Raw genomic sequence first — 13983 nt, 5'->3', positions numbered from 1 at the left:
ATGTGGAAGATGTCTGAATGCTGTTTAATACTTGCAGCTGGTCTGCAGGGTTCATAAGGTGCACACATACGCTGTATTCCCGATGTGGTACTGATGTTCACAGAATGCCTTTTCCTTTGGGTTTGTTTGATTTCGTCAAGTTTTATTGACTTTTAACCGTTTTTCTTTTTTTTAATTCTTATTTTATGTTATTTTATTTACTTATTTTTAGAGAGAGGGGAAGGGAAGGAGAAAGAGAGGGAGAGAAACATCAATGTGCCGTTGCTTCTCCCGCACCCCCTACTGGGGGCTTGACCTAACTCACAACCCAGGCATGTGTCCTGACTGGGAATTGAACCAGTGATCTTTTCGTTCGCAGGCCATCACTCAATCCACTGGGCCACACCAGCCACAGCGATTTTTAACCTTTTAAAAATGGACAGTTATAATGGACAGGAAACTTTAAACACTTCTTCATCCAACTTATCCTGGTCACATCGGTGCACACTTAGTAAGCACATTGCCATGGATAGTTTTAAAATGGACAGTTTCTTTTGCAAAACTAGAGAGAGCAATTTAAGGAACCCACCTGCACGCTTTCCCAGGTCAGCCCTGGCATTTGGTAACCGGCCTTGTTTCGCCTCTGCCGCCCTCTGCTCACCTCACCCGCAGCCCAAGGTCCCTGGAGCTGGTCCTGGACTCACATTAGTTCCCCTATAAATGTTGCATGAGTTCTCTCTAAACTATAAGAAAGTCTTGGAAACACAGCATCACATCATTCCACCCGAAAATGACCAAAATTCTCGAGTAGCATGTGTTCTAGTCAGTGTTTGCGTTTCATTGTCCCAGTAAGGGATCTTGGTGACTGTTAGTCTGACTCAGACTCTGCACAGGGTCTGCATTTTGCACTTGGTCAGCTGGTCTCCTAGGTCCCTTTCGTTCTGCCAGTTTTTTTTCATTCCACTTTGCTTTTGACTTGTAATTTATTCAAAAACAACAGAATGATCTAGAATTTCCTTTTCCTACCGCATCAGTTCACAAGGGGAGAGACTGTGTTCAGAAATGACATTGAGCTTCTCAGACAAGGGCAGGACGGAATGTTTAATTGCACCTTGAGATTTAAATACAATTAACGATTGAATGATGAAAACCAAACTTACCTGGTAGGGGAATATAATTTAGCCACAAGGGAAAGAAAGATGCTGGTAAATACCACGTGACTCACTTCGGGCTATAAAAGTCAGCGAATAGTGGTGCTCCTGGCTCTCCGTGGGGTCAGCTCGGCACAGTCTGGCCGGCCGCCCGACTGTTCGTTCCTCTGTGCCGATTGGGAAAGGCTGGGACAGGCGTCTCAGGTTGTGGTATTGGAGGCCCCACACCGACTTTGTGAGGAAATAGTTACGTTGCTTGAACAATGGCTTGAACATTGTAGATTATATCAGGTGAGTAATATTTTATGTTGATGTAGGTGAAACATAATGGCTTATTTTAATGGGCTTTTGTTTCTTTTTTTCCTGGGTTATTAATAAGAGATTAATGTGTTTTTGAGAATGACATCAAATCAAGTTAGCATAGTGAGCTAGGTTTTTAGAAAGGAGAGAAAACAAATGTAAAGCAGTAACGGTAATAGTTCCCATTTATTGAGTCCATGTGCTAATCATTTCTCTCTCTCTCACGGGTGTGCCCAAAGGTGTGGGGGTGTTTAATGTTTTGCCTGAGTCTTTGATGTTTGCATCCTCATTTTATCGTTGGTAACATTGGGGCTTAGAGAGATGAAACGACTCACCTGAACAGGTGAGCTCAGGTTCAGATCCGTTTCTGCACAGCTAGAGTCTGTGCTTTCCCATGGTGCCTTGCTGCCTCTCAATTGAGAAAATGTAAGGAAGCACTGTTTTAAAAAGCGGGTGGTGGATGCAGGGGGGATGTGGGATGTGGAATAAACACAGACATCAGGCATCTTCTCTTTACCTCAGTCAAGTTCAAATAAATCCCTGATGTCCAGGTTAGACTCCATAGACCTAGGCCAGCATCTGACTCTTTCTTTGTGGGACCTTGCCTTCCTGGTTATAGGGCAGCCCCCCTTTGGAGCATCTGTAGAGAAAAGTAGTGGGAACTGTGACTGTCATTCAGCGTTTTTTCCCAGGACTGATGCCTTTGCCAGCACCACGTGGGATGCCTGGGCCAGTAATGGCGGCCCAACCTGGGGCTTCGCCCAGCCTCGGGGTAAGGGGTCTGTGTGGCACATGGACTGTGGAGGAGGGAGGCCCCTGCCAGGATGTCCTGCACAGTCATGCTCCTCTACGTCTGCAGACGTGCAAACGTGGACTGTTGTCTTGTTCTACACGACACAGGGACAGGAGTCAGGGCTTTGGTCGGAAGGGAGGCCCAAGGTGGAGGGGAAGGAAAGAGCAGGGTTCTGGCTGTGTCCCTTGCCCACTGCCCCTTCGGACCTGTCCTATTGCCTGATTGGGCCTCTGATGTTTCTGCTACAAAATGGGGACGTTGAGTCAGAAGGAGGTTTCTAGGAGGTTTAACTGTCATCCTGAAATGCCGGCTGTGACTCTGGCTAGCAGGGGGCCGCCCGTTCTTTAGGACACCAGGGAATCACCTAGTGAGTTGTGCGATCCTCTGCTCACCTCCTTTTGGAACCCCCATGTCAGTGGGTGGGCCTTTGACTGCCACAGGTCATTGGGGGCACTCTGGGATGCCCTTGGCCTGCAGACCCAGAGACTGCACAGGGCGGCCGGAGGGGCAGTCCCAGGGAGGGGCTCTAGGTTTCTGTCTTAGTCTCCTGGGTTGTTAAATGGGGGAGGTATAGGGTTACTGTCAGGACTACAGAGAACGCCTGTGAAATGCAAATGCACCAGCTTTTTAGTAAATGGTAGCTATTGTTACTATTATAGCCCTTTTCTCGCTATACTTCCATACCACTGTGTAAGTATAATAAAGATTTCTCCTTAGGGTTAACCCCCAAATCCTGGAGGAAAGCAACATTTCTTAGCTCACATAGTATTAATAACAACTAGATGTATGATACTTGATCTAATTAAAGTAAACTTTTAAATTCATTGAGCTGAAAACATTTCTATAAAAAAATAAGGAGACAGGAAGTAATCACCTGTAGCAATGTCAATGGAGGCTGAGGACATGTTCAGTGACATGGTGGTGAGTTACAGAACATCATTTAGGAAACAACTCAATCACATTAGGTGCAGTGGGGGGCTGTGGTAAACTCCAGGGCTCTGGGGCCAGCCAACTCTGGGGGTGAGTCTCAGTTTCCCTGTTTATCAGGTGTGTGATTTTGGCTAATTGTCCAAACCCTACAAAGCCTCAGTTTCCTCATCTGTGAAGTGGGTTGGAATACAGTGTCTCTCAGTGTATGTGGGGGATTTGTTCTGGGACTCCCCCCCACTCAGATATCAAAATCCCTCCTGTCAGATGGTGTGGAGCAATACGGACAGTCGGCCCTCTGCCTTCATGGAGTCCCAACTGTGTTTGGAAGATTCTGTTTCCCACCTGAAATTGGTTTAATCTGCAAACACAAAGCCGTGGGTGCAGAGGCTCAGCTGCATTTACTGTGCAGCATGTTGTGGGGATTAGAGAGAATCAGTTTGAAGCATCCAGAGCTGAGCTCGGCACGTAGGTCTTACCATGCAGGAGCTGACTGGTGGGGAGAGAAGCCCTGTGCATGCACACAGGTCACGAAGCAGAAGAAGACAGGTCCTTCGTGAGACATATGAACAAAGGTCTTAGGAACTGGGGTGGGGAGAGAGAGAGAGATGACTCTCTCACCTGGGAAACTCAGGGGTGGCTTCCTGGGAGACGGTGCTGGAGCTAGGCCTACAGAGGCTGCCAGGCTCTCACCCACAAGAAGGGCAGTTCCAGACGGAAGAAGGGCCATGAGCAGAGGCTCCGAGGGCACCTGCTGTCAGACCCCGCCGTCCATGCTCCATCCCCGGGGCCGCACCTGTGGCCCTCGTGGCTCTTCCAGCGGTCTGCTCCAGGATGGTTCTGTCGGGAGCCTCAGCCTTCGCCGCGACACCCTGGATGTGTTTCTGACACTGCGGCAGTAAACCCCACAGCCCTTCCCTGGATTTCCTGGGTTTGAGTGTCTGATCTTCCAGGAAAGCTGCTGTGAATGAAATAATTGGTTAACTCTAACTTAGAGGTAACCTAAGAATACCTCCCTGTCATTGTCATATATGCTCAACTCAGGCTTCTCCCTCTAATCCAGTGACTTTGAAATGTTTTTGTCCTCATGGCACATGTAGACTACTTACAAAAATTCTGTGGCACACCAAATTCTTTGTTGTTAATCTGACCCCCAAAAGAGCTATAATTTTGACTCACTCACACCCGAGGGCTATTGTGTCGTCGGCTGTTGTCATTTTTTATTGGACAGTCTAAGGGAAGAGAGGTCAGTGCCCCAGACTACATAGCTATTGCATGATGTTCAAATTCTCGCGGCACCTGGCTGAAAGTTGCTGCTCTAGCCAAATCAGACAACCACGATGAGGAAATTAGTCTGAGTCCGGTGTTCCTTCAAATCCTTTGAAATGTTTTTCCTGTTGGAGGCTTGTCTATAAATAGATTTCAGAGTCAACCAAGACACTCAAAGTCCTAGTGAATGAAAGAGTAGCGTTTAAGTGCCCTTTCTAGAAAAAGGCTAAGATTGCTGTGCTACAACATGGGTCTATTTTGAGAAGGGAAGCAAAATGATGTGAAATCAAGGAAGGACACTTTTCCAGGACGGTCACAGTGAACCAGGGGCCGAGTACACTGCCGTGTGTGTGTGTGTGTGTGTGTGTGTGTGTGTGTGTTCCCAGAAGGCTGGGAACCTAAGTTAAAATGGCTCCCTGTTTCCCCCCCCGAAAACCAAAAGCAAGAGATGGTTCTAACTTCTTAGCTCAACGAAGGAATGAAATGAAATAATAATGAGTCTTTATGCTGGAGCCATTGCTGTTCTCCATCTGATGTCCTTCAGCATTGGGTATGCAGGGACCCTGTGACATTGTGTCTTTGTGGGTGTCAGGGATGGGTCACGATGCCGATGCTCTGTCTCTTGCCCGTTACAAGTCACACAGAATCAGGATGTGAATGAGGTCCCGCTGTTGGCTTGGTCAGGAAATAATAGCCAAAGTTAATTCATGTCCTTTTTCCATTTGTAGAGGCTGTTCGTATGCTTCCTCTCGATTCTCACAGCATCCCTGAGTCAGGAATTCTTGTTTCTGCAGCACATTTTGTGGGAGAGGAAAGTGAGACTTGCAGAGATCCAATGTGCCATTTGCTTGCTCCCCCACATTGGCCAAAGTAGAGACAAAGAAATGAAGGCTGTGTTTGCAGACGGGTATTGCTCTGTGTTCTAGATGGATGCTTGTTTATGCCAGGATCCAGTTAGCGATGATTGTCAGTAATCTAATTAGAAATGTCTAATATAGCCATGTATGATCCAAACCTGATTGTTTTCCCGTCATTTAGGGGTGTTATTGTCATCTTCTTTCTTAGATACTGTGATTAGTCCACTTATTTTTGAAATGCTAGCCACATATAATTCCTGATAGATTCCCAGGCCCTCAACTCAAACCTTCTCATTTTCCTTAGCTTTGAGTCTTCCCTGGCTTGCACAGGACAAGTATCTGCTTTGTCTAGCTGATCCGCATAGCGTTCCTGGAACAGACCTTGGTTTTTCCTGCTCAGACCGCGCTTCCTGCTTTGATTTCTTGTGCAGATCTTGTCTGTCCGTCTGTCATTGTGCCCTAAGTATCACTGAAGACACGGGCAGGGTGTCGTCCCTTCTCCGGAGCTGAGGCTGAGATCAGCACAATGAGTAGTTAAAAGACGCTTCTCCCCTCCCCCCCGCCCCTTTTTTTTTACAAAAAAGATTTTATTTATATATTTTTAGAGAGAGGGGAAGGGAGAGAGAATGAGAGGGAGAGCAATGGGGGACTGAGCCCATAACCCAGGCATGTGCCCTGACTGGGAATCGAACCAACAACCTTTCACTTTGTGGGATGACACACAACCCACTGAGCCACACTGGTCAGGGCCAGTTACACTCATTTCCTGATAAAATCAGTCCTGTGCCTTTGCAAGCCAGGCATGTGCCACCAGCTGTCACACTTGTATCTCTAGCACAGATCTTCAGACTGGCCCACCCACCTGCAGTTTGTGGTCACCGGTACTTACTCCAGCTGACCCATGGCCGAATCTTGACTTTATCCCCTAACCCTGCGTTCATCATCTTCCGCAATTTCAAGACTCTTTTCTGCACCGTGTTGAATTCTTTACAACAATGCCTGACGTCTAGTCGATATTCAGTAAATATCTGTTAAATGGTTAAATGCATCAACTCTGTGAAAAACTCCAGGATGGAAACAAACAAAATGCCCTGGGAGTTTATTTGAAAGGGGCAAGCTTACAATTGAGTCACTATGAAATAAGTCCACAGCTGTTGGTCACATTTGTGCGTGAAGACCTGAGGCTACAAGTTTAGGACGACATGGGAGAACACATTTTAAGGCATTGTTTTTCCTCTTTCTGGATAGGATTTGGAGCTTTTGGAGGACGGAGATCTAACTGTGATAGGAGATCGGGGAGCCACGCTGAGTGGAGGGCAGAAAGCCCGAGTTAACCTTGCCAGGTAAGTCACATTTTGGTCCACACCCTGCACATGCCTCTTCTGCCGCTTCCAGGGACAGGGAACACGCCACCCCTGTGCAGTGTGTGGAGCACTGGTCTCGGATTCTTTTGTTGGCTCTTGGAGTGAACATCGGCTGAGTTGTGGGACACTGTTGTGATTCAGTGATGAGCCGCGGGCACCGGAAGCATTCTTCTCCCTGAAACCTCTTTCCGTTTCCTAGAGCCGTGTACCAGGATGCAGACGTCTACCTCCTGGATGACCCCCTCAGTGCGGTGGATGCGGAAGTTGGCAAGCACTTGTTCCACCTGTGAGTCCCCTCATATTGTACGTCCTTCCTGCTCTCCAAGAACCCTGTGCAGCGAAGCCTGTTACCTCAGAAGATTGAGTGCGCTCCGCGTTGATGTCTCTCTTTTGCCTCCCTTCCCTCCACACAAGATCCACTTTAGAGAAATTTTGCACAAATAGGAGATCAAGATGTGCAAGGACCAGAAGGTGCTTACAGTGTGTGGAGGCAAATGGAGTGCATGCTTTCGGGAGTTAAGAAATTAAGGGCAAAGTTTGCAAGTCACAACCCCCCCACAACACACACACACACTTGCAGTTGATAGGCAAGACGCTGTTGATGGATGCAGACCCCAAAACAAGAAGGATGACATACAGATTTTAAGTCTGCAGGTGGGACTCAGGAACCTGTTACTTGGTTGCCAGTTCTTTTTGTCCACCATTGTTTTTGACACAGTAGAAGCCACATGTCCAATAGTGACATTGGTCTTCCATGGAAAGACCTTGTGGGTTTCTGCTGAATCATTCTGTGGGTTGGAAATTTAAGAATGATTTGTTCCGTAGCAGGGTATGGCTTTGATCATTTCATGCCCACCCATGTCAGGTGAACTGGAGTTTGAACCTAGGGCTCTAGACTGTGTCTTAACTCTTGCCTCTTGCTTTGTGTTTCTGGAATTTGTGTTCTTTGGCTTTTCTTAGGCCCTGAGCCACTGAACTAGAGCACTCTGAATCTCTTTTCTGTGCATACGATAACCTAATGTGCACCAATGGACATTTCCTGTGCAGTCTAGGCTGGCCGTGAACTTGCTCTTGCTAAAACAGCATCCAATCTGCCCCATAGATACCTTCCTGCCGTTTACCCTGGTAAAGCCAACGAAACCTTTCAGTTGCCCTTGTTGAAGCCCTATAGTGTTGCACTTGTGGAAGGCCTCCTGTGTGCCCTGAGATAGAGGCTGCCACACCTGTGATCACACAGACATCTTAGTTTATGAAAGCAGGGCAGTAAGTCAGCGGGTGCAGATCCACACTGGGCCAAAGAAGGGAGGGCAGGAAGTTTAGGTCTCCTTTCCGGCTCCTGAGGAATCTGTCTCTGCTTGGAGTTTGTCAAGACAGATGCGTGGTTCCCCTCAATGCTTAAAGGGTGTTGATAAAGGATAACAGATGCTCAAAGGAAGGAGAAGCACGCAGCTCTAGGCATTCAGCTTAGATCAGAAAGCTGCCTGTGGACGGGGCTCGGTGGAGGGTACCGGGGTGGGGAGGGGTGTGGGGACAGTGCCATAGACTGGGTGGTTTAAAGATGACACAAATTGACTTCAGTTCAGGGGGTTGGGAAGTTGAAGATCAAGGCCGATCTGGTGTCTGAGGAACACGCCCCCCTGGCTCCCCTTCTCGCCCTGTGCTCACACGGTGCGAAGGGAAAGGCCCTTACTTCTCTGTGGCGGTCGCCTCCATCGGGGCACGAATCCCATTCACAACAGCTCCCCCACATGACCTAGTCACCCCGCTAAAGGTCCATCTCCGATACCATCCCAGGAGGGATGAGGTTTCAAGGTATGAATTTTCCAAGGCGCCAACATTTAGTCCGAAGCAGGCTGCCGTCACGAAGGGTCACAGGCCAGGGAAATTGAACAAGGGAAATGCATTTTCTCGCTGTTCTGGAGGCTGGAAGTCCAAGAGCAAGGTGTCTGCAGGTTTGGTTTCCTCTGAGGCCTCTCTCCTTAGCTGTGGGTGGCCTTCCTCCTGCCCTGTCCTCCCGTGGTTGTTGCTTACCACCACCCCCGTCTTCTTTTTATATTCTGACCTGCTGTTCTAGGGAAACCAGTCAGATTGGATTAGGGCCCACCCGTGTGGCCTCATTTTAACTTCGTCACTGCCACCAGATTCTAAGGTCAAGGGGCTGAGGGCATCAACATGAGAATTTGGGGGGGCAAGGAGGTGACACACGAGTTCCTAGAGCAGAGTCAGCAGCGTCAGAGTGAGATGGTGTGAGGCAGCACACTAGGCACTGGGGGTTTGTTGTTTTTAAAGATTTATGCATTTTAGAGAGAGGAGGAGGGAGGGAGAAAGAGAGGGCAGAGAAACATCGATGTGTGAGAGAAACATTGGTTGCCTCTCGCAGGCCCCCTGCTGGGGACCCAGTCTATGACCCAGGCAGGTGCCCTGACCAGGAATCGAACCCCTGCCCTTTTGCTTTGTGGGGTGACCCGACCAACGGAGCCACGTTGGCCAGGGCTAGGAGCTGGGATTCGAGGTCATCCATTAAGCATGGGTCACTGGGCAGGTCCCCTCACCTTTCTCCACCAGAGTGTGGATGTGTAAAATGGGCTTATTTACTGGAGTGATGAACAGTTCTAGAGATGGATGGTGAAAATGGTAAATGTTATTTCACATAAACTTTATCACAATTTTAAAAAAGCACGTAGTACATCGAATTCTTCAGAGTGCGGACAGCAGGGCCAGTAGGCAGTTGGCGTGGCCTGTAGCTGTGTGAGTTGACCTCTCTCCCCCACGCTTTCCTGCCTTGTGACCTGATGGATTTTCCTGTAGGCTGGGAAGTGCCTTGTGGCATGTAGTGAGTTCAGCCAACACAGGGATTCCCCACCCACCCCCACCCATGGTGGTGTCCACAGTAGCAGCTCATCCTCCCTGCTCCCCAGACTCCACCTTGCACTCCCACGTGACTGCCGCCCTGACTTGTATGTCCGCACAAGTTTTCTATCACATCGGGAACCATTTCTGCTGGCCAGTGCATTCATGTCCCTAGGAGAAGAGGGGCGGGGTTTTAATGGCTAAGTGTCAGTGCACTCACCACAAAAGCTCTCCCAAGTTCTTCGATCACGGGTATTTATAAAGTCCTCTAGCCCCTTTTGGGTTTAATGACGTTGGGCGTACACTTGATGGAAGCAAGCTTGTTAAAACTGTTGTTTGCTAATCAGAACCACGTTCTTTAGAGAAACTTTGGCCTGGGCACCCGAATGCAATTTAGAAAACCACTCAGCAGCAACTGGAGAGTGTTCTCAATGAGTCAGAAAATTGGATTGAACAATGTGCTATGAAAGATGGCAGTCGTGTCGAAGCTTAGTAATGTGAGTGTTTTGTGTTAAAAGTGAATGAATTACGCCTTTCCTTGCCATTAACAGTTTACAGCACTCATGACTATATGCCCAAGGTTATTAGGGTTTCTGAGTTATACAAACTAGTAGATGTCGTAAACATTAAGTGGATTCTATCACATCCAGAAGGTTAGGGACCCTTAGATTAACGACGTCAACCAAGTTTGTTTTTAGCCACGGATCCCCGGGGTATTTTAGAAAGCCCCACGTCACCCACCTCCTGTGTCATGAATTCTTCTGGTCGAATCAGATCTCCCATCCCACCTCCTCCTCAGTTCCCTGTCCCTGCTCCAGGCCTTCACTGACCCCACTCCCTGGTCAGGATGCAGCTCAGCATCTTGAAACGGCAAGCAAGGTTCTTTTCACTCTCCCCCTGTTCCCCTTTCCGGTACCTCCTCGCACAACCTCAGTGCACATCCAACCACACTGGCATTTGTGTGGCATTGAGAGTGAGGCGAGCCCTTTCTTACATCTGTCTGTCTGTGCAGACGTTGTTCTCTCTGTCCAAGAGCCAGGGGACACTGTGCCAGGGCAAAGGGGAAAGAGGAAGGACACCAACACCACCTTTCTTCCTGTCCCTCCTGGCCCCCCAGGGGGAGTTGTGAGCTTCCTGTCGCCCTACATCCTTCAAGGGGCTGTACTTGAACCTTACACCTGCCCACCCCCCATGGAACCGTGAACGCAGGACAGCGCCTTCCCATGGCCAGATCCACAGCACCTGCTGTGCCTTCTTCCACGATGGAGACATCGTGGAAGTACCCAGGTACTCTCATGGCTCACCTGTCCCCTCCATCGAAGAGAGCAGCCCCAGCCCTCACTGAGCTTTGTCTTTGTAGCCCCCATCACAGCTCCGAGGTGCGTTTTCTGTATTACTTACCGCCATCCTCTGTTTTCAGAGCATTGTTTGTTTTCTTTCCCCGTGGTTGTATCCTCAGCGCTTAGAATGGGGCCGGGCATCTCAACAAATGTGTGTTGATTGAATGAAGGCTCCGACTCTGTCTTGTTTTACTTTTTATTTCATTTTATTTAGTTAGTTTTAGAGCAAGGGGAAGAGAGGGAGAGAAACATCAATGTGCGGTTGCCTCTTGCGCTCCCCTAACCAGGGACCTGGCCCTGGTGCCCTGACTGGAAATTGAACCAGTGACCTTTTGGTTTGCAGGACAACACCCAAGCCACTGAGCCACACCAGTCAGGGCATAAATTTTGACTCTTTTTAATAAGAAGCATAAGGTAGGAGACATTTAAAGCCACCAACTTACAATATCATTATGATTATGTTACCTAATCAATGATGGGCTGTTAGGAAGAAAACATTTGAAAACTTTTGGGTTGACCCATCTCAGACAGAGCAACCGATCAGATTTGGTTAACACCTGTCTTCAGGGATGAGTGGCAGGTCATTTCGAAATAAGGTGAAATACTTCCACAAAAAGCTTTAGTAGTGAGCTTGGCGAGAGCCAAGCAGAGCCAAGTCCAAGGGGAAAGGTAATCCCTCTGGATGTAGACCACGAGGTGAGAATGTGTGCACCTGCACCCTGGGCCTTGCCCTGGTCATAGGACCAGTCTCCAGATTGTCCCCTTAGGGCTTTCCTCTCCTGACTCCAAAGCAGATGGCACCGCGGCTGATAGGCAGCGTGGAGAATGGAGCTAGCGTTTACTAAGCGGGTATTGGTTCTATTTCCCAGAGCACGCCTGTGAGTTGACATTAGCCTTGTTTTGAGATGATCAAAGTGAGATTCGGGAGGTTTAGTAGCTCGCCTGACATTGTTGGGTTGGTAAGAGGTGCAGGGTAGGACGTGAGCTCCGGTCCAGGTGCCTCCAGAGCTCGTGGGCTGGCCCACCTCTGCAGGGAGCCCTGTGGCCCTGTTTCCGAGATTTGCTCAGTGTGTGACTCGAGCAGCCAGAGGGTGGGCCCAGAGCCCTGCTCAGATACCCTGGGGTCTGGAACCAGCTCCTCTTTTACCTGGGGCGGGGGGCGTTGCAGACTGTTGGAGGTTGCAGCTGGGGCTGAGTTCCCAGGGGTGTGCATTTAAATGTTGCAGCATGTTGAGGTAAAAAAAAAAAAACCCACAAAACTTCAAGGTTGGGTGTGGAGGCGGTGGGTCTTCACTAAGAGAATTGGCACTTTGAGTCATGGGTGAGTCCCCTGTGATAAGGGCCATTTGGGTTCATTCATACATCTTCCTATTCGGCAGGTTTTCAGTCCTAACAACAGATGACGTGCTTCCCAGACAGGGAAGTGGGAGTGGTGTCGGGTCTGATGGAAGCTGCACTAACATTTACTTTCTCTCTACTATTGTTTTGGAGAAGCATCTAAAAAAATGCACTCTGACAAAAGTTCTTGAGAATCTAAGGCTTTTTTTTTTTGCTTAATATGTACACCATAAATCATAATTCATCAACCAGGAAACTACCTAAGGACACATGCGCACACGTTAATATCATACCTCCCCCTTTCTCCTCTTCCTGCACAGCCATAACATAAGTGGTCTTTCGATTCAGTTGGGGTGTGGAATCTTGGTATGGCTCAATTGTTTCGCAACACAAAATATATGTAGATTGTCAAGCCGAGTTTTACTGGGGAGAAAAACAGCACTTAGCCGTAGCTACTTCCCACACTGGGCTGTGTTTTAGAATTTCTTTGCGGAGCTGGATTGAACTTTGCTGCCGGTGAATTCAAGGACCCCATTGGCTTCCTTGATTTATGTTTGTATTAGCGTTAGCATTTAATCTGCAGATCTTCGACTCCGACTGTGTTGTCTTTGTCTCCTTATGTTTTCAGAATGCACATTTTTTCGGAGCACCCCACTCACGTGTTTTTGCACACTGTCCCCCTTCCCTTTACAGGTGCATTTGTCAGACCTTGCACAAGAAGATCACAATCTTAGTGACCCACCAGCTGCAGTACCTAAAATCCGCCAGTCAGATTCTGATACTGAAAGATGTGAGTAACCTCTAGCAGTCTGTGCAGCTTCCTAGCTCGCAGGCCTGTTGAAGGCCAGGCCTCCCAGCCAGGTCACTGTCCTTGCGTCCTTCCGCCTGGGGTTTTGTCTTTTTTTTTCTCAGAGCTGCCACCCCGTGCCTTTGAGGATGCATCCGAAGACATATAGGAACACCCCTGTTCCATGCCAAGCCACACACCTTAGAGGACAGTACATAAAACCGCTGCCCCGGTTTTAAATGATAACTGTTTCAGCGAAATTGTTAAGGATGATGCTGCTTTCTTATTTAGGACATTTTGTCTTCCTCCTGCACGTTTTAAGTCACAGTCCGCTGTTTGGGAAGTAGAGATATGCAGACATGTTTGTGTCCGTTTGATTGTTCTGTGCAGTTTGAGTAAGGAGTGTCTTCCACTGATAATGGAGCGTGAGGGCCTAGCTGAGTGCCCCCCGGTCAGAGACGCCCATGCACCCCATGTACTTGGTTGCTGGTTGATACGTGTGAGACCCTGTGCAGCTGTGAGACACCAAGTCCCTGCCATCGGGGGACTTCCATCCTCGTGGGAGATAGATGGAGTGAAAGCGATGGAGGGTGGGGCTGATACCTTGACTGCCTCCCTACACAGGGGCGGGGCCTGCGTCACCTGGAGTGGGGGGTGGCGCCTGAGGCAGGATCCTGTGGAAGGACCTGCCCTGGAAGGAGCCCCAGGAAGGCCAGAGTGGCTGAGGTAGAGTGTGGGAGCCTGGAGCCGCGGGTGGGCGGGTGGGCAGCAGGCCCTGAAGTGCTCAGGAGGCCACTGATTGTCCAGAGCAGAGGCCTGTGTGGTCTGATGTGTGACTTTAAAAGACCCCTTTGAGGTTCACCGGAGGGGCACCAGCAGAGACAATTAGAAGTCTAAGTCAAGTTCAGAAGGCCGAAGGGTGGGCTTAGGCTCGTTTTATGTCATTTCCTAGAGCTGCCACAGCGAAGTGCCCAAACTGGGTGGCTTAAAACAGACATTTAAAGTCCTCATTCTAAGTTCCAAGTCAA

The 13983-nt window shown here is 48.9% G+C and overlaps 1 protein-coding gene across 1 annotated transcript in view; it reads left to right on the top strand.

The window, feature by feature from the left end:
• The window catches only part of ABCC4 (ATP binding cassette subfamily C member 4 (PEL blood group)), a 222820-nt gene that overhangs the window by 82606 nt on the left and 126231 nt on the right, over positions 1-13983 (top strand). Inside the window, exons 12-14 of the mRNA XM_037057558.1 lie at positions 6525-6619; positions 6840-6926; positions 12862-12958. Of these exons, the coding sequence (XP_036913453.1) occupies positions 6525-6619; positions 6840-6926; positions 12862-12958 (279 nt within the window). The remainder of the gene's footprint in view (positions 1-6524; positions 6620-6839; positions 6927-12861; positions 12959-13983) is intronic.

This window comes from Sturnira hondurensis, unplaced genomic scaffold, assembly GCF_014824575.4.
Source record: "Sturnira hondurensis isolate 20B ecotype Veracruz unplaced genomic scaffold, ASM1482457v3 Scaffold0009719, whole genome shotgun sequence".
NCBI classification, from domain to species: domain Eukaryota; kingdom Metazoa; phylum Chordata; class Mammalia; order Chiroptera; family Phyllostomidae; genus Sturnira; species Sturnira hondurensis.
The sequence above is the reverse complement of the archived record's forward strand: the minus strand, read 5'-3'. Positions and strand labels throughout refer to the sequence as shown.